The 27384-nt window shown below is 40.3% G+C and overlaps 1 protein-coding gene across 1 annotated transcript in view; it reads right to left on the bottom strand.

The window, feature by feature from the left end:
- Nucleotides 1-27384, bottom strand: part of LRP1 (LDL receptor related protein 1) — a 447299-nt gene that overhangs the window by 52063 nt on the left and 367852 nt on the right. Inside the window, exons 50-65 of the mRNA XM_040340947.1 lie at nt 26156-26278; nt 25326-25442; nt 25111-25239; nt 22849-22971; nt 22576-22716; nt 18863-19050; nt 18571-18763; nt 17703-17788; nt 11634-11753; nt 10474-10661; nt 10166-10371; nt 9576-9764; nt 7851-7999; nt 6198-6291; nt 5911-6027; nt 4424-4543 (exon numbers count right to left, since the gene is read on the bottom strand). Of these exons, the coding sequence (XP_040196881.1) occupies nt 4424-4543; nt 5911-6027; nt 6198-6291; nt 7851-7999; nt 9576-9764; nt 10166-10371; nt 10474-10661; nt 11634-11753; nt 17703-17788; nt 18571-18763; nt 18863-19050; nt 22576-22716; nt 22849-22971; nt 25111-25239; nt 25326-25442; nt 26156-26278 (2283 nt within the window). The remainder of the gene's footprint in view (nt 1-4423; nt 4544-5910; nt 6028-6197; nt 6292-7850; nt 8000-9575; nt 9765-10165; nt 10372-10473; nt 10662-11633; nt 11754-17702; nt 17789-18570; nt 18764-18862; nt 19051-22575; nt 22717-22848; nt 22972-25110; nt 25240-25325; nt 25443-26155; nt 26279-27384) is intronic.

Here is a 27384-nt window from a genome sequence, read left to right on the forward strand (position 1 = left end):
GTACCCGTGTTCAGATGTAAGCATATCACATTCAAAACTTAATTCAAACTTAAATAGGAGTCAGTACACACCTGCTATCATTTAAAATGCCTCTGATTAACCCCAAATGTTTGGCTGTTCTAGTAGGCCTTTCCTGACATTTTCTTAGTCGCATCCTACAGCAAAAGCCATAGTCTGAATAGATCTTCCAAAGCATCAGAGAGATCTCATTGTTAAAAGGTATCAGTCAGGAGAAGAGTACAAAAGAGTTTCCAAGGCATTAGATATACTATGGAACACAGTGAAGACAGTCATCATCAAGTAGAGAAAATATGGCACAACAGTGACATTACCAAGAACTGAACATCCCTCCAAAATTGATGAAAAGACGAGAAGAAAACTGGTCAGGGAGGCTGCTAGGAGGGCTACAGAAACATTAAATGAGCTGCAGGAATATATGGCAAGTACTGGCTGTGTGGCAACAATCGCCCGTATTCTTCATATGTCTGGGCAATGGGGTAGAGTGGCATTTTCTTACGAAGAAAAACATTCAAGCCTGGCAAAATTTTGCAAAAATACATCTGAAGTCTCCCAAAAGCATGTGGGAAAATGTGTTATGGTCTGATGAAACCAAGATTGAACTTTTTGGCCATAATTTCAAAAGATTTGTTTGGTGCAAAAACATTGTACATCACCAAAAGAACACCATACCCACAGAGAATCATGGTTTGGGACTGTTTTTCTTCACCTGCAACAGGGGCCTTAGTCAAGGTAAAGGGAATTATGAACAGTTCCAAATTCCAGTCAATATGGGCACAAAACCTTCAGGCTTCTGCTAGAAAGCTGAATATGAAGAGGAGCTTCATCTTCCAGCATGACAACAACCCATAGCATACATCCAAATCAACAAAGGAATAGCTTCACTGGAGGATTAAAGTTTTAGAATGGTTCAGTCAGAGCCCAGACCTGAATCCGATTGAAAATCTGTGGGGTGATCTGAAGAGGGCTGTGCACAGGAGATGCCCTCGCAATCTGACAGATTTGGAGTGTTTTTGCAAAGAGTGGGCACATATAAAAGTGAAGATGTGCCATGCTGATAGACTCATACCCAAAAGACTGAGTGCTGTAATAAAATCAAAAGGTGAGATGGAGGAAACTGTGGCGCAGGAACATAGCAGAGTAGAGGCCTTCCAGACTACTTGGAGGCCTTGGATCATTTTCCGATACTCACAGGAGTATGATGACATTATGCAGACCACTTAACTAGGGACGATTGGCCACATGGGCCTTTGCAGATTCAGTCCTTTCAATATTTCTCCCTCAGGCATTCCTGACTGGAGGGCAAGTGTTGGCGTGTTGATGTACATCCTCCCCCTCCCTCTATACCCGTGTCATTTCCGGGGTACTCCACTGTTCTTACTCACTTCCCTTTCCCCCTGTCTTTTCTCCTCTTTCTAACCCCCCTCATACATGGTTTCATGTGCAATATATGCTGATGAACCGTTACAACCTTAGGCCGCATTATTGATGACACCCCTCTAAATCCTGAAGATGACATAGGCCACAGGCTCAGGACGAAGCTACATCACCAGTATTTAGACCCTTTGGGGCATGCTTAGGAAGATTAAGTTTCAACCTTTGAACTATTGATCTGCTTAAAATGGGAATACTTTACAATCCTCTTGACTCATGTACACACGGTATCACATTGTTTATTGATGTACCTGTACTTGCATATGACATACTATGTAACCTGTTTCTTGACTTCTTTTCAATAAAAGCTGAATGTTCAAAAAAATCAAAAGGTGCTTCAACAAAGTATTAGTTTAAGGGTGTGCACACTTATGCATATTTTTTTATTTAATTTTTTTCCCTCCACCTAAAAGATTTCAGTTTGTTGTTCAATTGACCTGTGCAGTTTACAAGTCACATTTTTTTACATCATAGAAACCTGACATTTTAACAGTGTAGACTTGTTATATCCACTTGTGTGTGTGTGTATGTGTATGTGTGTATATATATATATATATACACATACACACAAATAATAAATATATATATATATATATATATATATATATATATATATATATATATATATATATATATCCATCTTTCTATCTAAATATAGATAGATGTATCCATCTATCTATATATAGATATAGATAGATGTATCTATATACAAAATCAATATACAGTAGGACGTGGATCAGTACCACTCAAGTGTTAAAGATACCGTATTTATCGGCGTATACGGCGCACTTTTTTCACAGGTGCGCGCTATACGCCAATAGCATACCTCGGAGGGGAAGGAGAGGGACGAGCGCCCGCCGGAAATCACCGAGCCGTCATCTCCTCTCGGCGGTCACGTCACACACGCACAGTCCCGCCTCCGCCACCAGCATTGGACCAGTTTTCTGTCTGTCACAAGAGATGGTCCAATGCCGATGGCGGAGGCGGGACTGTGCGTGTGTGATGTGAAAGCTGAGTGAGAGCCGAGTGGAGATGATGGTTCGGTGATTTCCAGCGGTGAATCCTGGCGGGCGCTCGTCCCCCTCTTTCCCCTCCGAGGTATGCCATAGGTACGCGTTACCGCTACCAAATAGTTGCAAAGTCCTTTGCAGGTGTTTTTTTTTTTTTGGTCCACACCTTATGTGTGGGAGGTAATTGGTGTACAGGTACAATTTGCTTTTGATCTTTGTACTTTACAACTAGCAACTGAAGATCAGTCCAAAATTACTACCAAGGTTGACTTTGCACTTGAAAAACCGGGCTCTGATCAATTTCAGTTTATTATTGCATATGTCATACGTGATTTCTTATTGTGCAAAGCACGCACTTCTTAGGCTGGTTTCCTCACCCTCCCCTTCAGCACAGACTGCTGAACATTTGGGTATAGAAGCCCCAAGCTGCGCTACAGTCCCGGTCAGCGCTTTTGCGTCTCAGAGTTCAAGCTCCCTCCCTTCCACCATCGAGTGCTGACAGCTAGAAGCCCTAAGGTACTGTGTATATCCTTGGAAAGGAGCTGCTCTCTGAGTTGCTTGCTGTACATTGCTGCTTATCTTATTTTTAATTTTAACTGCATTTACTATTTGGACTAAAAAAAGGTTTTCCAGAAAATTCCCTCTTAAAATTGGGGTGCGCGTTATACGCCGGCGCGCGTTATACGCCGGCGCGCGTTATACGCCGGCGCGCGTTATACGCCGATAAATATGGTACATTTAATATGTATAACACAAAATACAATGCACTCTGCTTTACAAAAAAAAAAAAGCCAGCTAAAAAGGAAAGAAAATGCTTCAGAGATATTTAATAACATTTGATTCACATCAAATCGAAAATATAGACATAACCCACAGGGTTTATATTCTTACAATCCCTGTAATAAAAGCAGGAACATGTATAAAGCCATGTCTCTGCTTTGCATAATGTGGGAGAACCAGAACATCCACAGGCAATTTTTTAATATTAGCTTAGAATTCATTGTACATGAAGACAAAGTTCCAGCCCAGATACATATCATAAGTTTGGCATATATTAATAGGTTTCATTCCTGTTCCCTGTACTAAAAAGTTAGCAATCAGTTCCCATTGTGCACTATATATGTAGGCTTCCTGCATGACTATAAATTAAATGAATTGGAGGAAGGAGATCAAGCTACTACGTTCCTCAGAGCCCCATTCTGTCCTCTTCTGCCACTTTTACTCATGTGCTGCTAAGAGATTTCCACTATGTCAGCCTTTTTCAACCAGAGTGCCTGTGCACCCTGGGGTGCCTTCTGGGTTATTTGGGGGTGCCTTGGCAAAGTGCCTAAATATTGTCCAAAATCAAGAGGAGGGAAGGAGCTAAGCACATCCTTCTGCCTGCATGGCTGAGCTAACAGTAGATGTAATCCTAGGAAGTAGTACATGAATCATCTACCCTTACTCAAGATGGCCGCAGCTTGAAATGCTAGGGGAGTGTTTTTTAAAGTGATTTCTCAACAAAATAAGGCATGCAGACATGAATGGTCCGCCACTAAATGTTTTTAATTATGTATCATGTTATGGTCTTTTATTGATTTTTGTTATTAATAAAATTAAGTTATTTTTTCTATATATGTGCTTTTCTATCTTGCTTCATTTTCTTATATGTACTGCGATAGTCCAATTTGCCTGCCCCCCTCTTGTTTTTTCGGAGTGTTGATTTGGGACCAACCTTTCGATCTCTTTAAATTCTCTGGATGATGGTATGACCAATTTTATCATAACTTATCTATTTATTCCTTAAGAGGCTTCTTTTTCATGAATGGATGAGGGAGTTTGCTTTTTAAAGTAAAACTGAATCGAATAGTGTTTTCCATTTGTTGGGTTCAGATACAGTTGATTTCGCTTTACGTTGTACGGCAATGATATTCGCAGAACATGTGAGAATTGGAAAGGGACATATTCTGTAAAATACTTACGACAATCCTTTTCATCATCTCCATCACCACAGTTGTCTTGACCATTGCAGCGGAAGATTCCTGGTATGCAGCGATTAGTATTGGTACACTTGAACTGGCTGGGCAAGCAGACATGAATATCTACAGGGAATAGAACAGAAATATACATAATGACATAAAGAAAATGCCTGTATATAGATGAGGTGTACATGTAAAAGTAATTGTATGATTTGCAGGAAAGAAAAATGTAGCAGTGTAATCCATAGCAACCAACTTGATTATAGGCTATTCAGTAAATAAAGAACTGATTGCTAAATTGGCTCCAACTTTATATTGAACCGACACACTCAACACCAAAATACATATTTATTTTTTATTTTTGCCAGTACATTTAAATTTGTGTAAAGTCAATACATTGTCTTAAAAGAAACGGTATGGTGCTTTCTATCTGCACATTCATGATGCATCGCACCTTAAGATCTGTAGGTTGGACTGTAATTGTACTTGGCAAAAGAATTTGCACTATAATGTGTCAGACACAACTGAAGTTGCCCAAAGTAACAACCAGAATTAAAGTGTAGGCACATTGTGCTGCCTTCAAATCAATCACTGTGTCCCTCTGAAGCCACTTGGATCCCAGGCCCTGGGCTTTCTCTAAAAGTTAGATTAAAGGAGCAGTAAAGGAAAAAAAATGTTTTGCTGAAATTACAGTTTACAGGGTATAGAGACATAATAGTTAACTGATTCCTTTTAAAAATTATTAAAAATAGATAAAAATCAGTCATATAATGTGCCTGCAGTTTAGTTTCGTTTTGAATCTAGTTTCATGTTTCTGTGAAGTACAGAGACACACAGAACAAAAACAAACAAACACAGGGCAGTGTTTGTTTTTAAAATGAATCTGATTGGTTCTGAGGGGTTTTACACACACAGTAATCACACCTCCTTGATCAGGGACTACAGAGAAGCTCCCATGAGTTTTTTCATAAGGAGCCAGACAAGCAGGAAGTGTGGAGATCAGAGAAGGATTACAGCTACTTCAAAGCAAAAACGAACAATGAGGACATGAAACCAGGACTACGGTAAGGTAAAGGAAGCTATTTAGCTAGAAAAAAAATTCCTTTAGTGACCCTTTAAGTCATATCTAACATTCTACTGAAAAATGCTACACTGTGGTAAACATGGCCTTGTCCCAATTCTTTTGGAAATGGGGTTGTACTTTGCCAGCTTGTTGTTGCCCCATCCCAACTTTTTTGAGACGTGTTGCCGTCATCAATTTTAAAATTATCTTATTTTTTTTATAAAAATGGTAAATGTTCTCAGTTTAAACATTTGATTTATTTTCTATTACGAATGAAATATGGGTTTATGAGATTTTCAAATCATTGCATTCTGATTTTGTGTAGATTTTCCAGTGTTCCAACTTTTTTGGAAATGGGGTTGTAGAAAAACCCTGTTCCCGATTTCCTAAAAAACACATAGTGCTTCATCTGTGCCAACAGTCTCACCGCAGTTGGCTTCATCCGAGTTGTCCTGGCAGTCATTGTCACCATCACATATGAAGGCGGGATTGGTACAGATTCCAGTGGAGCATTGGAATTGACCTGGGCGACATTTGAATTCCGCTAAAGAGAAACAAAACAAACTCTTTAAAATACAGCAAAATATGTGTGTGTGGCACTCTGTAATAAAACATGCATCTGCCAAAGAGACCTATCTCTTTCATCAATGAAAGTAATATAAAAAAAATAAAAAAAACACAATACAGGGCAAAAAAAAAAGTAGTTATACATACGGCAGTCAGATGGCTCATCTGATCGGTCTCCACAGTCATCCTCAGTGTCACACTTCCACCAGAATGGAATGCATTTGTCATTTTTACACACAAACTGAAAAAGGAAAAGACACGGGGATTATAAGAAGGGGGAGAACACATCTACTTGGGGTGATTTCAGTGCCGAAGAGGCACAGTTATCAGTTCAAACAGGTGTTTACTGGATTTCTGGCAGATCAACAAGTATTTTTCTGTACTTTCAGTGTTTATTAAGGAATAACACATGAGGAAATGTGTTTGTATTGCAGAAATGTACTAAATGTGTTTTTATGTGCTCAGATGACCATTCAAAAAAACACCAAAATGTCTGCTTTGGTCAATGGTAACAGTACACCAAAATATGGCAAAGTTCCTAAAGAATTTCAACATTGAAGATATTTATGATCAAGCCTATACAGTACTATGGGCTAACTACTTCTCCACAATGAAAAGACATTCTTCCTGTACAGGAATGCCAACAGGTGCCACAGGTTAAGCCAACATTACCCTGTAACACCCGCTTCCATAAAACAGACTGGGCAGCAATATTAAATACGTCATCTATCACTATCCCTATAAAGATATGTTAAAGTATATCTGTGATTGGTATTGTTTTTAAGGCTTTCTATGATATAGAGATGAGGCAAACTAGCAGCTTTAGTAGACAGGTGAAAAATCGTCAGTTTGTGCCTACTGCTTTATGGTGTGTGTCCAGCTACAGCCAGTTCTCTATGTGAATGCCAACTCTAATTAGATCCGGCCCACTGATAGGCTGCTAGAATCCCAGTCACTTAACTGTGGGTTACAGGAAGTAGTAGTGCCAATTCTGCTGCTTGACAAAGTAAATGCTATCCAGGAAGGTTCTTTAAAGAAGTATAAGCCAAGTTCCTAGTTGTCTTGATTACTTTTTCTCATAGGTTCACCTTAAGCTACAAAAGCAACACGTAATCACATATTGTAGAGGGTGGACCCAGATCTGAATACAGTGATCAGTTGATTGAACGCCGTTTTTTCAGCAGGACCATTTGACAGAAGCCAGTTGCTTCTGTTGAAGACACAGGGCTACACACAGATCATAGTTCCTTCTGAACCGGTCAAATTTAAAATTTGTGTGTACTCAGTGGTTGTAAATCCGAAAATGTTTTTAATAAAAAAATCCTGTAAGACAAAGGCATAATGATATATTATGCATTGCATATTAGCTCATTATGAAATACTTACCTTAGATCAAAGCTGTTGCAGCAGCCCCATGTCTCCTGGAGTTATTTCGGGGTCGCTGGCTCCAGCGATGTGATTGGCTGGAGTCGCAATGACGTCACTCCCGCGCGTGGGAGTCACAGGTCACAGCACGCTGCTGAAGAAACAGCACGAGCAGGCTGTTTCTTCACTGTGCATGTGCCGTTGATGTTGGTGCAAGATTATATGGTAAATATCTCCTAAACTGTGCAGGTTTAGGAGATATTAACAGTACCTACAGGTAAGCCTTATTTTAGGCTTACCTGTAGGTACAAGTAAGAGGTGTAAAAGGGTTTACAACAACTTTAAGTGATCTGCAGATGAGGCTTTTACAAACCCCCCGTTGCTTATGATAAATGCCCTTTACCTCAGAGAATAACCACACGCAAATATACTTACTTGACTGGCAGTACAGTTGGAGACACAGGTCTTCCCATCAGCCCCAAGGTAGAAGTTAGTTGGACAAGCACATTTGGATCCACCGTTAGGCGACAGAAGGCACAGATTACTGCATCCACCATTGTTGGATTTGCAGGGATGATTGGGAACTAAAACAGGAAGAAAGGTTAACTAAAGCAAGACATTCATAGAAATGCAGACTGGTGGAATGTTTATTAACATAATGTAATGCGCTACAATACAGCATTCTATTGTGGCCTCTTGAAAGAACAAGTGCATAAAGTGTGCATAAATATTATTTTTAAATGTTGAATCATATCCAAAATTAACAAAAAAGTACCTATTGTTTGAAAAAGGTCTATGTAAAAAATAACATATTGTTATATATGATTATGATAAATACTATCAGTGGCCACTTTTTAAGGTACAACTGTTCACAAATATTCAAAAAGCAGTTCATGTGGCTACAACTCAATACATAAAGCATAAAGACACTGGGGTAGATTCAGATAGAATGTATGCCGGCGTATCCATAGATACACCGCGTAAATTCAAATCTGCGCCGGCGTATCTACTATCTGTATTCAGAAAGCTAGATACGCCGACATTTGCCTAAGATACGACTGGCATAAGTCTCTTACGCCGTCGTATCTTAGGGTGCATTCTCACGCTGGCCGCTAGGTGGCGCTACCATCGTTTTCAGCGTAGAGTATGCAAATTACCTACTTACGCCGATTCACAAACGTACGTGCACCCGGCGGTAGTTTTTTACGTTGTTTGCGTAAGTCGTTTTCGTCGTAATGTTGCTCCTGCTATTAGGAGGCGCAGCCAATGTTAAGTATGGACGTCGTTCCCGCGCTGAGTTTTGAATTTTTACGTTGTTTGCGTAAGTCGGTCGCGAATACGGATGGACGTAATTTACGTTCACGCCAAAACCAATGACGTCCTAGCGACGTCATTTGGAGCAATGCACGCTGGGAAATTTAGCCGGTGGCGCATGCGCATTTAAATCGGCGCGGAGACGCGCCTGATTTAAATACTACACTCCCCTAGCCGCGGAATTTGAATTCCGCCGGGGGATTTCCGATCCGCCGGCGCAAGTTTCGAGGTAAGTGCTTTCAGAATACTGCACTAGCCTCTCAAATTTGCGCCGGCGGATCGTAAATCAGATAGATTACCCGGATCTAAAGATCCGCAAATCTATCTGAATCTACCCCACTGTCAAGTATTTAGAGAACAGTATGAAAATAAAATAAAATGTAAGAAAAAAAAACTTCCAGTAATCAGAATTTCTGCGGACAAAAAACATTTGATTTGTAAAAGGAAAGACTCGTTCATTAAAGAAGGAAGTCCACAACTGCCCAGTTAACCACCCCTCTAAAACAGGATGGGCTACAGTAGCAGCAGACCATGGTGCATTCCAAGCAGACAATTGGGTCAGAGCTGGGCATACACAGAATTCTACAGATCCACTGACATTCTTATCAATTGTTCAGGCTGATTGTGCTGAAATGGTGTGTGAAAATGTTCTTGGTATACACAGGGCCCTAGCTAAGAATTATTTTAACATCTCACCATACCTAGGTTCTGACCAGGAGCACCCTTCTATGAGAAGTATATACTACACCTAAAAGTGTCCAGTGAGCTTACATGCTTATAAAGGCTGTGTCAGGTCTACATATAAAAAAAAGTGGTTATGAGCTATAAGCGTCCCAGTATACTCACCATCAGGCTGTCGGTAGAGATGGTAGATGTGTATGTCCATGGGTCGATGTAAAGTGCTGATCAACAGGGTCTTGTTTACTCCTGTGGTCTTGTGTGCTCGGTTAATTGACTTGGTTTCCCAGTCTGTCCAATATATGTAATCTTCAAAAAGTGTCAGTGCAAAGATGTGTGGGATATCTTGGCTGAGCACTGTGAGGAAGAAAAAAAATGTACTTTATAAAAAAAACAATCACAGAGATAAACATTTACAGGTTTTATTCTGTACTGGGTAGGATTTTTAATTTTAAATTTTGCTAAAATGCAACCCCAAATGTGTTATTTTTTTTAAACAACGTTTTTATTCACTACCGGAGGAGGTTGTGAGGAGGGCAGCAGAAGTAAAATATCATGTGGATGACGTTTTTTTTTCTTGACGCAAGGATCAATTAATCGCTGGTTCGCTGTGATTTTTTATTTTGGCAAACTTGGAATTTTCTACCTTATTTGTTACTAAGATTATAAATATATATCCTTAGACAATATTTTTTTATTGTTTTTTTGACAAATTCTGTTTTGTAACAAGTGACCGATTTCAATACAAATCAACATACCTGTGTGGCGGTTGGTACCATCAAGGTTGGCAAACTGAATGTAATCCTCTCTCGCATCAGCCCAGTATATTCTGTTGTTGATATAGTCCAGTGTCAGGCCATTGGGCCAAGTTATCTTGCTGTCAACAATGACACTGCGGTTAGTGCCGTCCATACCAATCTTGCCAATTAAGGAGTTGTCCCCCCAGTCTGTCCAATATAGAAAGCTGAGAATACAGAAAAATGGCAGATACCACCATATTGTCATATGCTGACCTCATAACATGATCTCATGAAAAAAAAAAAAAAACATTATAGGAGATTCTTACCCGTGTTTTACATCAACCACCAGTGCGCGTGGCTCTCTCAGACCAGAGTTCACCAACACTGTACGATAAGCCCCATTTAGTTTGGAAACCTCAATAGTGTCCCTTCCTTTGTCACACCAGTACAGGTTACCGCCAACCCAATCCACTGCCAGTCCATCAGGATTGCTGAGTCCAGTACGATGCAGAACCTGCAATGAAGAGGTAATCGTATCTATCCTTCAAACTATGCAGCACTAAGACTAATTGAATAAGGAAAGCAGGATGTAGCTTAAACAATACCATCCAATTATATTTAATATTTCACACACATCTATATAAATATAAAATTGTAATGTAGTCCAAAATATATTACACTATTATTGGAATTGTTAACCTATATTTATCAACACATTTTGTCATACCAAGTTACAATGGGCTAGATTCACAAAAGGGATACGCCGGCATATCTGCTAATACGCCGTCGTATCCCTGTTTCTATCTATGCGGCTGATTCATAGAATCAGTTACGCATAGATATCCCTAAGATCCGACAGGTGTAATTGTTTTACACTGTCGGATCTTAGGATGCAGTACCGCGGCCGCCGCTGGGGGGAGTTCTCGTCGTAAACCAGCGTCGGGTATGCAAATTAGCACTTACGGCGATCCACGAAACTTTTTCCCATCAGAAAGTCGCCGCAAGTGTTAGTTTGCCGTCGCAAAGATAGGGCTGCTTTTACAAAGTGTAAAATTAGTACACCATGTAAAAGTATACCCGTCTTTCCCGCGTAGCTTTCAATTTTTTTTTCCCGGCGCAACTCTTTTTTACCCGTCGCGATTCACAAAACCTCGGCGCATCGTAACTTCGCGCAAAGCACGTCGGGAAATATACGTCGGGAGCATGTGCAGTACGTCCGGCGCGGGAGCGCGCCTAATTTAAATGGGACTCGCCCCATTTGAATTGGCCCGCCTTGCGCCGGACGGATTTAGGATACACCGCCGCAAATTTCCAGGTAAGTGTTTTGTGGATCGGGCACTAACTTGGAAAATTTGCGGCGGTGTAACTTAAATCGTTAAAGTTACGTTGCGCCCGGGCTACGTGAATCTGGCCCAATGCTCACAACTAACTTGTCCCTCATCCATCATAATAACAGCTGTTTAGCAACTCGCAGACAATAAAATACCTGGACATTGCTGCCATTGATATGCATGCGGCGAATCATGCTTCCCTGGGTGGTGACATCAGTCCAGTATATCATCTCTTCTCGGTAATCAAAATCTAATGCAACAGCATTATTCAAACCCTACAAAGACAGAACAGACAGTATAATCAGTGTACACACTTGAGAGCAATCAGTGCAGCACTTTAATAGCACAAAGAACAAATCTGAGTGAACTACAGTATATTTACCAGAAGGAGTGAGTTACCATAGGATAAAACATTTGATAACAAAAGGATAATGGAAGCAGAAAATTTGAAGGTTAACATTAGAAAAGGGTGATGGTAATGGTGGTTCTAAATCTTTATGTTTACAGTGTAGCAATGTAGAGTGCTGAAAACGCTAGATGGGTAGCTATACACTGAAGCTGGAAAAAATAATGTTAAGTAATAAATACAAGCCTGTAGGGATACAGGATAACAGAAAATGGTAATAGAGGCAATAGATCAGTTACTCAGGGAAGTAGTACTGAAAAGTAATGGAAACATTAAGTCTCTAGGCTTACAGGGTACCTAAAAGGGCACGGTAGGCAGAATGTATTATGTTTAAGTGTAGGAAGACCAGTAATGAAGACTTTGCTGACTTATGGAGAGTCAGTGAAGGGTAATGAAGACACCAGCCCTGTAAGTTTATAGTGTGGCAGGGAAGAACAGTAAAAATACAAAATGTTCATTTGTAAAGAAACTGGGATTTGAAACAGCACCCTATGCACTTATCAGTGCACATTTCCGGAGTGAAAGACCATCCCATGGTTCGCTTTAAGCCTGGTACACATCAGTTATTTTTTTGTGCAATCCATGCAGGGTTAGTTCAGCAAACTCTCCCCTTTGCCCTCCCCAACCAGAACTCTCCGATCAGTGCTCTCTGCAATTGGCTGAGAAGGCCGATTGCGAGTCAGTTGGCTGCAGGTTTTCCAGCAGGCATGTCCGTCAGAGAGCTTATGTCGGACAGCCCGACATACAAACAGGCCGAATGTCGGACTTTTTTTTTTAACCAGCTGTTGTCTCCCAACATTCGACCCATGTGTACAGGGCTTAACTCTCTATCCCCCCCCCCCCCCTCTTAATGTACTTACTGCCCAGGAGATTGCCGATCATAACAAAAACAAGATCAGTACAGTTTGTGATGAGATCTCCACTGTCCAGTCTGTGGCTTCTGCGTGGGGCAACATTCCACTGAAACTGCCATACTAAAACCCACTAACTGATAAAACCAATACTCATACTCTAATGCCGCGTACACACGACCATTTTTAATGGTCTAGAAAAAAAGTTTTTTTCAACCGGATTATTGTTAAGCCGGCCTTGCCTACACACGATCGTGGAAAAAAAATGCTCTAGCGAAGCGCGGTGACGTACAACACGTACCACGGCACTATAAAGGGAAGTTCCATTCGGATGGCAATTTTTGCCGATTTTGTGTTAGTAAAAGTTTGGTGAGAGACAATTCGCACTTTTCAGTCTTCGTGCTTTTCAGTCTGTTACAGCGTGACGAACGTGCTATCTCCATTACGAACGCTAGTTTTACCAGAACGATCGCTCCCGTCTCATAACTTGCTTCTGAGCATGCACGTTTTTTTCGCGTCGTTAAAGCCCACACACGACCATTTTTTACGACATTAAAAATGACAACGTTAAAAACGACGTGAAAATTTGGAGCATGTTCTAAATTTTTAATAGCCATTTTTTACGTTGTGAAAAATGCTCTGGAGCCCACGCACGATTGTTTTCAACCACTTAAGGACCACCTCCTGCACATATACGTCGGCATAATGGCACGGCTGGACATAGGCACCTACAGGTACGTCGCCTTTAAGAGCCCAGCCGTGGGTCACGTTCGAAGCTTCGTGACCGCGGACCCGATCGCCGCCGGTGTCCGGCGATCGGTCACAGGAGCTGAAGAACAGGGAGAGGTGGGTATAAACACACCTTCCCCGTTCTTCAGAGTGGCACTATCATTGATCGTCTGTTCCCTAATATAGGGAAAGACGATCAATGACATCACATGTCCAGCCCCGCCCCCTACAGTTAGAAACACATATGAGGTCACACTTAAACCCTACAGCGCCCCCTAGTGGTTAACTCCTAAACTGCAATTGTAATTTTCACAGTAATCAATGCATTTTTATAGCACTTTTTGCTGTGAAAATGACAATGGTCCCAATCGCCGCCATTAGTAGTAAAAAAAAGAAATGATTAATAAAAATGACATAAAACTATCCCCTATTTTGTAAACATTATACATTTTGCGCAAACCAATCGTTAAATGCTTATTGCATTTTTTTTTACCAAAAATAGGTAGAAGAATACGTACCGGCCTAAACTGAGGAAAAAATAATGTTTTTTTTATATCTTTTTTGGGGATATTTATTATAGCAAAAAGTAAAAAATATTAAATTTTTTTCAAAATTGGTGCTCTATTTTTGTTTATAGCGCAAAAAATAAAAACCGCAGAGGTGATCAAATACCACTAAAAGAAAGCTCTATTTGTGAGGGAAAAAAAGCTCTATTTGTGAGGAAAGCTCTATTTGTGTGGGAGCCACATCGCACGACCGCGCAATTGTCAGTTAAAGCGACGCAGTGCCGATTCGCAAAAAGGGGCAAGGTCCTTAACCTGCATATTGGTCTGGGTCTTAAGTGGTTAATGACATAAAAAAAAACTTAATTTTTTACATCCCGAAAAACGGTCGTGTGTACGTGGCATTAGACCTTTCAGCTGCCATTGTTAGAGTAGAGTATCTGTGCAATAAACTTTATTTCCTTTGCCCTTCACGAATCTGCTCTTTCCTGGTTCGCTTCATACTCATTGCACCTTCAATGTCACCTACAACTATCTCCTCTTTCCCTTTCTAATGGGCTCTTTGCTTGGGCCCCTTCTATTCTCTCTCTACACCTCTTTCCCTGGACCAGTTGATTACCCCTCACAGCTTTCAATATCACATCTACACCAATGAAACCCAGATTTATCTCTGTTTCTCGGGTCACCCCCTTGATCTCCTCCCATATCACTAGTCTACCGAGTGACATATCAGTATGGAAGTCACACCACTTCCTTAAACTCAGTCTCTGTCCAAAACCGAGCTTATAATATTTTATTTTTTCTGATCTCCCCCTCTTGACTTTATCAAGATCAACAGCATCTGTCCCTCCACGCATTTCAGGGTGCTAGGTACAGTCCTAGACTCGGACATCTCATTTGGGCCCCACATCAAATCATGGGCTACCTCTACACAAGCTTTTCCTCCTTCATTCTGTCATGAATGCTGCTGCTAGATTTATCCACCTTACTAACTGAACAGTGGTTGCCACCTTTATTTGCGTTGGACTACCGCTAGCTGGCCCAAACCAGGAAGGAACACTCTAACGCCGCGTACAGCAACACGGGCGCTTCTTTGGACCGGATGTTAGCAGTGAATACATTCCTTACTACATGTGCATTACCAGTTGATTAATTGTACGTGCATTTGGAGTGGGGGAATATTGTTTGAGGATTTCTTTATTTATTAAAACAGGATTACACTATCTAGTGCTTTCTTGTGTTTTATGTACTTTTATGGAGTTTAACCCATGCTACCCCCCCTATTGCTGACAGATGTTCAAGTGAGAGTAATGCCGCGTACACACGAGCGGATTTTTAACGTCATTTTAGCCCACACACAATCATTTTAAATGCCATTTTTTTAAAACAACGCATCACTAACCATTTACTAGAAGCACTCACCTCTTTATGAATTATTTTTGCAACGGCATCATTCAAATGCTTTATATTTAGTTGGACATTTATCCAATTTCAGCGCTTTTATAATTTGGACCATTTTAGTTCCAGGTCTTGATAGCTTTTTTATATTTCTGAAAATGTATCTATTCAGGGAAACCTCCATGTCTCCCTCTAAAAACTATTTTGATCATCTCTATCAGCCCATCTACCACAGCAACTATCTCTTGTACCAGGGTTGCCAACTTTCAGTAAATTTACAAACAGTTTGTAAAATCTGTAATTTTTGCATCTGCCCATAAATGTCCATTATGGACGTGTGGTCTGTATGTCCGTAATGGACATTTATGGACAGATGCAAAAATTACGGATTTTACAAACTGTTTGTAAATTTACTGACGGTTGGCAACCCTGTCTTGTACCACTTCCCCCTCCCTTTTAGATTGTAAGCTCCATGAGCAGGGTCCTCGTAATCTTTCTGTATTGAACTGAATTGTAACTGTACTGTCTTCCTTCATATTGTAAAGTAGTGCACAAACTGTTGGCACTATATAAATCCTGTATAAAAATAAATATGTTACACCTACTGAACCAAGCACATTAAGGTAGGGGTGCTTCTAAGAACATTGCAAAATTCTGCACAGCGATACAATTGTATAGTAATCCCTTTGTTTTCTTGGGAAAACCCAAGAAGAGCTCCGCTGGTGTAGTGAAGCTTGCTTTGACCCATTAGTATATCACCTCTACTGGATTTAAATATTTATGATGTGGCAAAGGATTACATTTGTGCCAATCTGCTACTCTGCCACATAAAAGGTAAATAGTCCCATGAATACGAAAAAAAAAAAAAAAAAAGAATATCCATTAACCCAGTGACCCATCAGAACACCCAACATGTCCATCATACTTAAAGTTAACATTTACAAAGGCCATTCTCCAACACTCCTTGACATACAGTAAAGCCTTTCACCAGCAGAACACCAACACTGAAACTTGAAGCACCACAGGGCATCTATGTCCTGTATGAATGTAGTTATCCTTGACTCATTTTGCCACCATTAAAGCAGTGCTCATTATCCCTTGTGCTTGAACCAACGTCCTTACTGTTCGAAGATCGTTGCTGAAATTTTCAGGTATCTACAGTTCAATATTTATGAAAATAGTGAAGCTGCACACCACTGATCCCTTGCATACAAAAACATTATTCTGTTAGCAATAACAAAGACACTCCATCAATGTGTTTTGTCTGCTTCTGGGGCTTAATCGTGGGGCTCAGAGGGAGGAGGTGAGTAAAGTGTGTTTTTTGTATACGAGAGATCGGTTTTGTGCGGGTTTTTTGGGTGGGCCATTTGATCTAGCCGTCCGGCCCGCAGCACTTACCTGTGACACCGCATCAAGGTAAGGGGACTACAAATCCCCCCAAAAAAATACATTTAATATCATTGTTCTGTATTAAATACATATGAACTGCTTGTATTGCATTGTAGCTTACTGCTTCTCCATTTCCAGGCCTTTTTGTATTAGCAGACACAAACTTAAAACGCAATAATGTATTTTCCAATATCTAAAATTACAATCATGAGATGTCTAACCACTATCTGTTCCCTTTCAGCTACACAAAATTTCTCTGAAGAAGACCTTTAACAGGTCGAAACGTTCATTAGAATTGTTTATATTATGATGCATATCTTTGATCGTATAAACACCATTTGTGTACCGTTTTATACACTCATGTAAACGCTGTTTGTGTACCCGCTATAACTCATGTTCCATCCATTGCGCCATCCCTCTTTGTTCTCATTTTTTACATGTGAATCAAATATAATATACATTTTTTACTACATGGTTTAAACCTTTTTCTATCAGAGCTGCGCAACAACCCCATCTGGGAAAACTCTTTTCGCTGCACACCACTGATCCCTTGCATACAAAAACTTTATTCTGTTAGCAATAACAAAGACACTCCATCAATGTGTTTTGTCTGCTTCTGGGGCTTAATCGTGGGGCTCAGAGGGAGGAGGTGAGTAAAGTGTGTTTTTTGTATACGAGAGATCGGTTTTGTGCGGGTTTATTTCTTTCATATATATTGCGCTGTAGGTTATTACTTTCATACATAAACAGTGTAGGAAATGTGATGAAACACATAGATTGCCAGCACCCACGCTTAGAGGAAGACAGACCAAGGACCTCAGAGCAGTTTCAAGGATATATGTACATACAAGCCAAAAGTCATAAGAGCTGATGTATATCAGACAATATGTAGTTGGTCATACTTTGTAATGTGTTTTTTGCCTGAAAATGTCTCTTCCCAGCTCTCACCTGCTTTAGTAGTGTGTAATTTGTGCCTCCCAAACTCAGTTTTCGCAAGTAGTACCGGTTGGCAAAAATTAGGAATGGTTCTTCAACTAAGGGAAAAAAAGAATGCAGAAAGCCAGTTAAATATCGTTTGAATTTTCCTGATAAAAAGGCAGGAAACATTTTTTTCCAAATACTTTCAGACTGTATATTTGTGCTTCTACTGTTCGGGAACAAGTTCTAAATTTCTGGAGTTCCTGTTAACTGAACACTGGTTAGAAAAGTGAATAAGAAGCATCCATTCATTTCCTATGGTGCTAATCTCCTACCAACAAGAAATTAAGCCTAAACTGTGGAGTGAGGCCGCTGCCTTTTTTTGCAACAGGGAACTGTGCACAAAGTGAATAGAACATTTTGAGGACAGAGAAGCGCAGATTGTTATGTACAAGGTGGACAGAATATACTGCAGACAGGGGAATACAGACTAAAAATAGAGACTAAATAGTGGACAATAACCTGAAAAAGGGTCATGGAGGAGAAGAGGACAAGCACAGGTACTGGCTTGCAGTGGCTAACTTATTCTTTCAATAAGGGACCTGTAACCAGCACTGGGACCCCAACAATTTCAACTAGCTGGGGCTATTATCTCTCTGCAATGAAAAAATGTCACGTGACGCCTGAATTTGGGAAATTTGAATGTTTTTATCAAGCATTCTATTGTCACAAAGGAAAGGTTACCCTGCATTTTTTAAACCTGCTCTTAAAGAGAACTAGTGACTAAATGAGCAATTGAAATACCAGATTCGCCCCCTTATATATACAGAATTTGATGACTTGGTATCATTAAGAACACAAATACAGGATTACATATTTATTCCAATGACTGGCTCACCTCCAACAGACTCAACCACCTTGCAGCTGGTAAAGTCATCAGGTCTACTTTCAAAGCCCTCCACGCAGAGGCACCGAAAGCTACCAATTGTGTTAATACACTTCTGGCTGCAGGGATAGGTAGTTGTGCATTCATCAATGTCCACACAAGTTTTACCATCATCCTTTAGCCAGAATCCAGGACGGCATCTGCACTGCACGGGTTACAGGAAACATCAATAGCATTAAGAAAATCACAGTTGGTTAAATTGTACATAAAGTAAATTGTATCTTAAACATAATTGGATGTCTACCTTGTAACCAATTTTAAGATCTTCACACTCCTGGCTGCAGCCACTCATCCTCTTATTTATACACTCATTGACAAAACAGTTCCGTTCATCTGAGCCATCACCACAGTCATCATTATTGTCACACAGTAGATGCTCTGGGATACACTTGCCATTCTTACAGTGGTAAAACGTCTCATTACATTTGCCCTCTGAAATGATAAAAATTAACTATAAATTTTTATTTTAAAGATGTAACATCTGCACTTATGGCACTGAATCAATGCTTCTCTGTTAAAGTGGAACTTCACTCTCTCAATCGACAATTTTTTTTTTATCCTGACAAGATAACACTTTATGGTCATTGTATACACACAATAAATTTATCAAGGTACCCTTTGCACTTAACAGCAATTTAAAATGCTGCTATTATTATTGAACAGATAGCAATGTATATCATACCGACTCGTCTTATTCTTTTTTTTCTTTTTTTTTGTACATTTCTTCAGTTACTCTCTATTTTTCAGGTCTAGGCAAATTTTGTCATATATTCCAGGAGTCTTCAAGAGGGGAGAAGGGGTATATTTCAGCTAAGCACACCCTTCTGTATGCATGCCATGAATCATCTGCCCTTACTCAAGATGGCCAAGGCCAAAAAATACTAGGGGGTATTTATCAAAGTGATTTCTCAGCAAAATTAAACATAGAAACGTGGATGGATGAGTTTGCTTCGAAAAATAAAATGTATAATACAGAATTATTGAATTAAATAAAGGTTTTGGTGCTTAGATGCAGTATAATTCCCCTTTAACCACTTAAGACCCGGACCAAAATGCAGGTAAAGGACCTGTCCAGTTTTTGCGATTCGGCACTGCGTTGCTTTAACTGACAATTGCGTGGTCATGCGACGTGGCTCCCAAACAAAATTGGCATCCTTTTTTTCCCACAAATAGAGCTTTCTTTTGGTGGTATTTTATCACCTCTGCGGTTTTTATTTTTTGCGCTATAAACAAAAATAGAGCGACAATTTTGAAAAAAATTCTATATTTTTTACTTTTTGCTATAATAAATATCCCCCAAAAATATATAAAAAAACGTTTTTTCCTCAGTTTAGGCCGATACGTATTCTTCTACCTATTTTTGGTATAAAAAAAAATCGCAATAAGCGTTTATCGATTGGTTTGCGCAAAATTTATAGTGTTTACAAAATAGGGGATAGTTTTATTGCATTTTTATTAATAATTCATTTTTTACTACTAATGGCGGCGATCAGCGTTTTTTTTTCGTGACCGCGACATTATGGCGGACACATCAGACAATTTTGACACATTTTTGGGACAATTGTCATTTTCACAGCAAAAAATGCTATAAAATTGCATTGTTTACTGTGAAAATGACAATTGCAGTTTGGGAGCTAACCACTAGGGGGCGCTGAAGGGGTCAAGTCTGACCTCATATGTGTTTCTAACTGTAGGGGGGCGGGGCTGGCCGTGCGACGTCATTGATCGTGCTTCCCTATATCAGGGAACACACGATCAATGACAGCGCCACAGTGAAGAACGGGGAGGCTGTGTTTACACACAGCTCTCCTCGTTCTTCAGCTCCGGGGACCGATTGCGGCAATCGGGTCCCACGGCTGTGGGCACCTAGAGAGGACGTACAGGTACGTGCTTGTGCCCAGCTGTGATATTCTGCCGACGTATATGTGCCAGAGGCGGCCCTTAAGTGGTTAATCACCTCTTCCAAAAGAAGTATAAGAAAATAATAACAAAAAAACTGCTGGAACATTTTAAACTGTTAATAGTCCAACCTAACAGTAGACATCACAAGGTGCCTGCAATTTATTTTTGTTAGCCAGAAAATCCTTCTCTGTATGTCTAAGGATCTAGTTTCACTTTGTGACTGAGGGTGGGTTCTGTGACTAAGCCTTGTGCAGCCAGAATTCTTCTGCTCAACATGAGTGCCAGCTCTGAAGAACAGAAGGGTGCTAGCAGGGCTTAGATACCTTCAAGCTGATATTTAGGCAGTGCAAGCTGTACTAAAAAATACAAATATAACATTTCTATCCTGATAGGGGAAAAAAAAACGTTCATCTTTAGGCCATGGCTTTAGAGACAAAGTAAAACTGGTATAAAGGATAAGTTCACGTTTCTGAACATGTTACACCTGCATTTAGGGTTGCATTAAAAAATACATCACTGACAGAATGGATGAGGTCCATTGCGATGTATATCCTATATTTCCATTCAACATTGTTATTACGCGTGATGTATTCCCTTTTATCCACATATAGAGATTTTATAGCTCTTAAAACTTATTCTTCCATCTGGAAATCCATGGTGAAATAATTTTTGCAATAAATTTCATGATTTTAAAGCAAATCTCTCAGCTTTGTTAAACGTTTAAAGCTGAATTCTAGGCCAATAGAAAAGAAAAATTATTGCAGCCCTTCATGTATTAATGATTTCAGCTTTAAACATTTAACAAGGCTAAGAGATTTGCTTTAAAATCAAAAAATACAACCCTTATAATACGTTGTTTGCCAATTGGAGTCAAGCTATGGGCGACAGCCATCGAGCTGACTCATTACCTTTGTCGACCAACAGTTGTCACCAAGTTGAAATTTTTATGTTGTTCTTTGTGATATTTGTGAAATTGATAATAAACACATTTCCAACCCTAAAATCAAGAAATGGATTGCATGAATAATTTCACCATGGATTTCCAGATGGAAGAATAAGTTTCAAGAACAATAAAATCTCTATAGGTGGATAAGAGGGAATACATCATGTGTAATAACAATAATAAATGGAAATATAAGACATAAACCACAATGTAACTCATCCATTCTGTCAGTATTGTATTAAGCCCCCTATTAAGAGAAGCACTAAGCATATTTATGAAAATAATCACTTCTTATATGTACAGTTTAAATCTTTAAAAGAGACGTTTTTTTTTTTTTTTTATTCATGGTGGATTTTATTTAGGTGGATGCAGCATCGGCCCGATGCTGCATTCGTCCCCTGGCGCCACTAACAATGAGAACTGAGAAATCCAACACCACCGATCGCTCGGTTCTCACAGCTCCCCAAGCAGAGAGCTGCTGACTGTCAGTCAGCAGCTCTCTGCTCTGCCCCCTCCTCGCCCACTGGAGCGCTGGGCTGAGGATGGAGTGGGAGCCGGTCCAGAAATAGGGAAGGATACCAACTCCATGGTCGTGGACTGACTCTGTGACGTCAGCAGAGAGCAGACTTCAGCAAAAAGAACTGCACTCCTGCCCATCCATAGGAGAAGTACAGCTAAAAGACCTTTGGCTGTACTTCTCCTTTAACATCACCTTCCTGTGCCTGGCAGTAATCAATGTAGAAGAAAAGGATCACCACCAGCAAATTTCTAGATATTTTAAGGCCAGAAGCCTTTCATGAGTTTTCAAAACTATTCTGATTAGACATTGGTTCCTTTGCAGGACTTGTTCACAATCATCTGTGAATATGGCACTGTACCCTATACTCTACAGTACATGGCAATGGCAACATTTACATTTATATTGCTAATACCATGAAGGTAGCAGATGTATGTAGCCTAAAAAAAAGTTGTGCTCTGAATTGTGATCAGTTGCAGTACCAAAAGTATTTCTTTCACTTTGCAAACAGCAATACAATGGCTGTATGACTTAATTTGGGAAACACTGCTGTATTAAATACCTGAATACTGCTTCTCTGTAATTTTGGTTTTACCTGTGCTGGTACAACGTGGATTTATGGGAGCCTCATCTGATTTATCATGGCAATCGAAATCGCCATCACATTCCCATTGCTTGTTGCGTAAACAGCGGCTATTAGCACAACGGAATTCCTCAGGGCCACATGTGGGATATTCTATACAGAATATAAAAAATACAAAACAGACGCATTAATAAAAGAGACAGCACCTGAACTGATTCAATAAATTAGCAGGTATCAGTAGCAAAGTCTCATACATGGTATAAACAATGGCTACACAAAACTCACCGCACTCAAGCGACTCATCAGAGCCATCACTGCAATCAGTATCATAATCACACACAAACTGCTTCGGGATACACTGACGATTTTGACACATGAATTCCTTGGAGTCACAGGTGTTATTGAAAACTAAATAAACAACATGAGAGTTTGTCAACAAAAGTCTTAAATATAATCAGATAGGCTAATCAGATCATATTGAACACACTTTTAATTCTAATAAAAATCACATTTTGATAAGGTAATGATAAAAAAAACGATTTCATTTTATATATCTTGCTCTCCTTGGTTCCTACTATTCCTCATTAACGTGCTATGGATTTTTTTTTTAACCACTTAAGCCCCGGACCATATTGCTGCCTAAAGACCCAAGGGGTTTTTACAGTTCGGGACTGCGTCGCTTTAACGGACAATTGCGCGGTTGTGCGACGTGGCTCCCAAACAAAATTGGCGTCCTTTTTTCCCCACAAATAGAGCTTTCTTTTGGTGGTATTTGATCACCTCTGCGGTTTTTATTTTTTGCGCTATAAACAAAAATAGAGCGACAATTTTGAAAAAATTCAATATTTTTTACTTTTTGCTGTAATAAATATCCCCCAAAAACATATATAATTTTTTTTTCCTCAGTTTAGGCCGATACGTATTCTTCTACCTATTTTTGGTAAAAAAAAAATCGCAATAATCGTTTATCGGTTGGTTTGCGCAAAATTTATAGAGTTTACAAAATAGGGGATAGTTTTTTTGCATTTTTATTTTTTTTATTTTTTTTTACTACTAATGGCGGCGATCAGCGATTTTTTTCGTGACTGCGACATTATGGCGGACACTTCGGGCAATTTTGAGACATTTTTGGGACCATTGTCATTTTCACAGCAAAAAATGCATTTAAATTGCATTCTTTATTGTGAAAATGACAGTTGCAGTTTTGGAGTTAAACACAGGGGGCGCTGTAACATTTAGTGTTCACTTTGTGTGTGTTTACTAGTGTAGGGGGGTGTGGCTGTAGGAATGACATCATCGATCGGGTCTTCCCTATAAAGGGAATCACCCGATCGATGCGCCGCCACAGTGAAGCACGGGGAAGCCGTGTTTACACACGGCTCTCCCCGTTCTTCAGCTCCGGGGAGCGATCGCGACGGAGCGGCTAAAAACAAATAGCCGCGCCATCGTCCCGGGTCGCTCCCCGAGCGGACCCGACCTCCGCATGTACCGGGGGGGGGGGGGGTCCCGATCGGACCCCCCACCCATGTCTAGCAGAGGACGTACAGGTACATACATGTGCCTGTCCGTGCCATTCTGCTGACGTATATGTACATGAGGAGGTCGGGAAGTGGTTAATAAAACCTTTCCATTTTATTTATACACAATTTAAGTGACATCATCACTGGGTCTCTGCTTTTCTATGCCGTGCAGGTAGATCACGGCTGATGGGAAGAGCCAACAGGGTGATAAACATAGATTCCTAAATACTGGAAGCTGTGGTAATGCCTACATGTGATGTTGAGCCATAATGGATAGAACCTAAATCCATTGAATTAAAGGGATGAGATAGAGACCGTAGGGCTGGGAAAGAGGGGCTAGATGATGTGGAAAATCTTCCATTCAGGAAATGAGGCAGGTTCTGACTTGCTGCAGCCTCTAATGTACACTGTGAGACTCTTACTGTGTGCAGTGAAATCAGAGCAAGAACTTTCAGGACAGGAGAGGAGCCTGCACAACTGTGCAAGATAGAAGGTAAGGCTGTAGTTCAGCTTTAACACAGCAGTAGCCCTGTGAAATTGCTTATACATCTACTATTTCTTAGCTTTTAAAAGTAAAAGTCCTAAGACCAGACATCACGGAGTGTCTGCTCTTACAGTACATTTATGATCTGGAAAAGCTCCCTCTATGTGTTCCTCTGATTCAGTGTTACTTTGTTATTTGTAGGCTTGACTACTATTCTGGGTTAAGACCTACCCACCTGTCTTTCCCTGTGTCCAATAGGACTGCCTTTAATGACCAATGAAGTTATTTTACTAGACAGTAAAGTTTGTGACAATTATTCAGAAGTCAAGCATATAGAAATAAAGTAATACTATATCAGAGAATTGTACAAGACCGTTCCGGCTAATAAATGTAAGAACACACTTGCAGTGCCTTCTATTTCACAAGACTTGCAATTTTAATTCTTAAGGAGGTTTTCCAATAGGTTTGCTTTAAAGTGGGGATCAATTTACAAAATATACAACAATTTGACAATATTGCCATTTAAAGCAAAGTATCACTTACTACAACCAGCATGGACACTTTCATCTGACCCATCTTGACAATCTTTATCTCCATCACAGAGCCAGCGGCGAGGGACACACACATTAGTACTGGGGCACTGGTAGGCTTCAGGGCTACAAGTGGCAGATTCTAGAATACAAAGTAAAGTGTCTCCATCAGATTCACTAATCTTTTCTACTAAATACAGAGGAAGCAAAAAAGAGTGGGTAACTTACGACAGCGAGCGTCCTCATCTGATTTGTCCCCACAGTCATCTGAGCCATCACACACCCAGTGTTTAGAGATACATCGATGATTGTTGCATTCAAATTGCATAGATGTACAGAACTTGTCTAAGAAAAAAAAAGAAAAGAATGTTAGCCTTGAAGTTTAATGAAGCAACTGTGTGTTTTTTTATTACATTACTTGTCTCTTCATGAAGATGGAATCCTATAGCACAGCATGAAAGTACAGTCTTACCTTTACTTCTTTTAGGCTGGGAGGTGGGAAGGAAAGCTGTAATAATGAAAGGAGGGCACATAGCCAGGGCAGGGGTGGGACACCTGACACACTGCACAGGGAGCAGGAAATCTAAGAACACACCTTGTAATTTGACCTTAATGGACACTTGTACTAAGAAAGTATAAAGGCTGCCATTGCTGAACACTCCTAAAAAAATGCTAGCTACAAAGCAGTCATGATGTTCCATTGGCTTCAGGACTTTGTTAGCCTGTGACCAGGAAACAGTATGCAGATTAGGGATTCTAACTTCACTCTTCATGTTCTTCCTGATCTGCATGCGTTTGGGCTGGTCAAAGATTTTAAGTGAGAAATACCAGATACAAGCAGACTATAATTTTCTGCAATGGTAGTACTCTGTATTTATCTTGGCATATATTTCATTCAATTTCATATTTAGATGTTAATTTAGGAAACTTATAGCATTCATTTTAATGTACATTTAGAATATATTGGTAATGTAAATCTAAGACTTCCCAACCTTTAGTTCATGATCTTCTACTTTCCTGTTAGGACATTCATGTATGTAACATGATCAGACACTTACCACAGTGGCTCTCATCCTCCCCATCGTCACAGTCATTCTCTTTGTCACAAGTCCAGCTCATTGGAATGCAGCGCCCATTTGAACAGGCAAAGTAATTGACTGAGCACTTTGGCTTCCGAATACCTGTGTGGCAAAAGGGTAATTTGAAGCCTTTATAATCTTAATGTAAAACCTCTTTGTAAAATAAATTACATTAAAACCATTGGAACAGGTGTATTTGTATTCAGGCGTACTGTATATTGTCTCTGCAGATCAGAGTTAAAGAAACACGGTCAACTCTTATCTGTAGAGACTACATTACTACTCACCATTTTTCTCCAACTCTCTAGCTTACCTCTCGCTCCAACTCTTCATGTCCACCCCTCCAGCTCACCTTGTACTCCATCCCTCCATACTCACCTCACCAAGTCACTTTTACTCCAACCCTGCATACTCGCTTTTCATTCCAACGCTCTATACTCGCCTCCTGAGCGCACCTTTTTCTCCAACTCTCCAGCTCACCTCTCACTCCAGCTCTTCATATCTACCTCTCCAGCTCATATTGCACTCCAACTCTCTATACCCACCTCACCAAGTCGCCCTTAATTCCACCTCTTCATCCTCACCTCCTCAGCTCACCTTTTTGATCCAACTCTCCATATTCACTTTTAATTCCAGCTCTCCGTACTGACCTCCTCAGCTAATCTTTTTCTCCAACTCTCAAGCTCCAGTCTCACTCCAGCTCTTCATACTCACCTCTTCAGCTCACCTTTCACTCCAACTCTCCATACTCATCTCTAATTCCATCTCTCTATACCTCACCCCTCCAAGCTCACCTCTTACTCCATTTCTCTATTCTCATCTCTCAAGGTGCACACTCACATCCCCCGGCTGATCTTTTCTCTATTTCTCCATACTCCCCTCTCAAGCTCACCTCACAGTCCATCTCCTCCAGCTGACCTTATACTCACCTGTCATTCTACCTTTCCGTAAACATCTCTTCAGCTCACCTTTTCTCCAACTCTCCATACTCCCCTTTTTAGCTCACCGCACCTCTCTATGCTCACCTCTTCAGCTCACTTTTTCTCCAACTCTCCCTACACACCTCTTAAGCTCACCTTTTCAGCCAAGCTCACCTCTCGCTCCAACTCTTCAAACTCACCTCTTCAGTGTCCCCCACTGATCCCTTCTGTTTTGTAGTTACCACCAAAACCCTTTAGACCAAGCACTGCATTATGGGAGGAGATCAC

Source organism: Rana temporaria, chromosome 2 (genome assembly GCF_905171775.1).
Source record: "Rana temporaria chromosome 2, aRanTem1.1, whole genome shotgun sequence".
Lineage (NCBI taxonomy): Eukaryota > Metazoa > Chordata > Amphibia > Anura > Ranidae > Rana > Rana temporaria.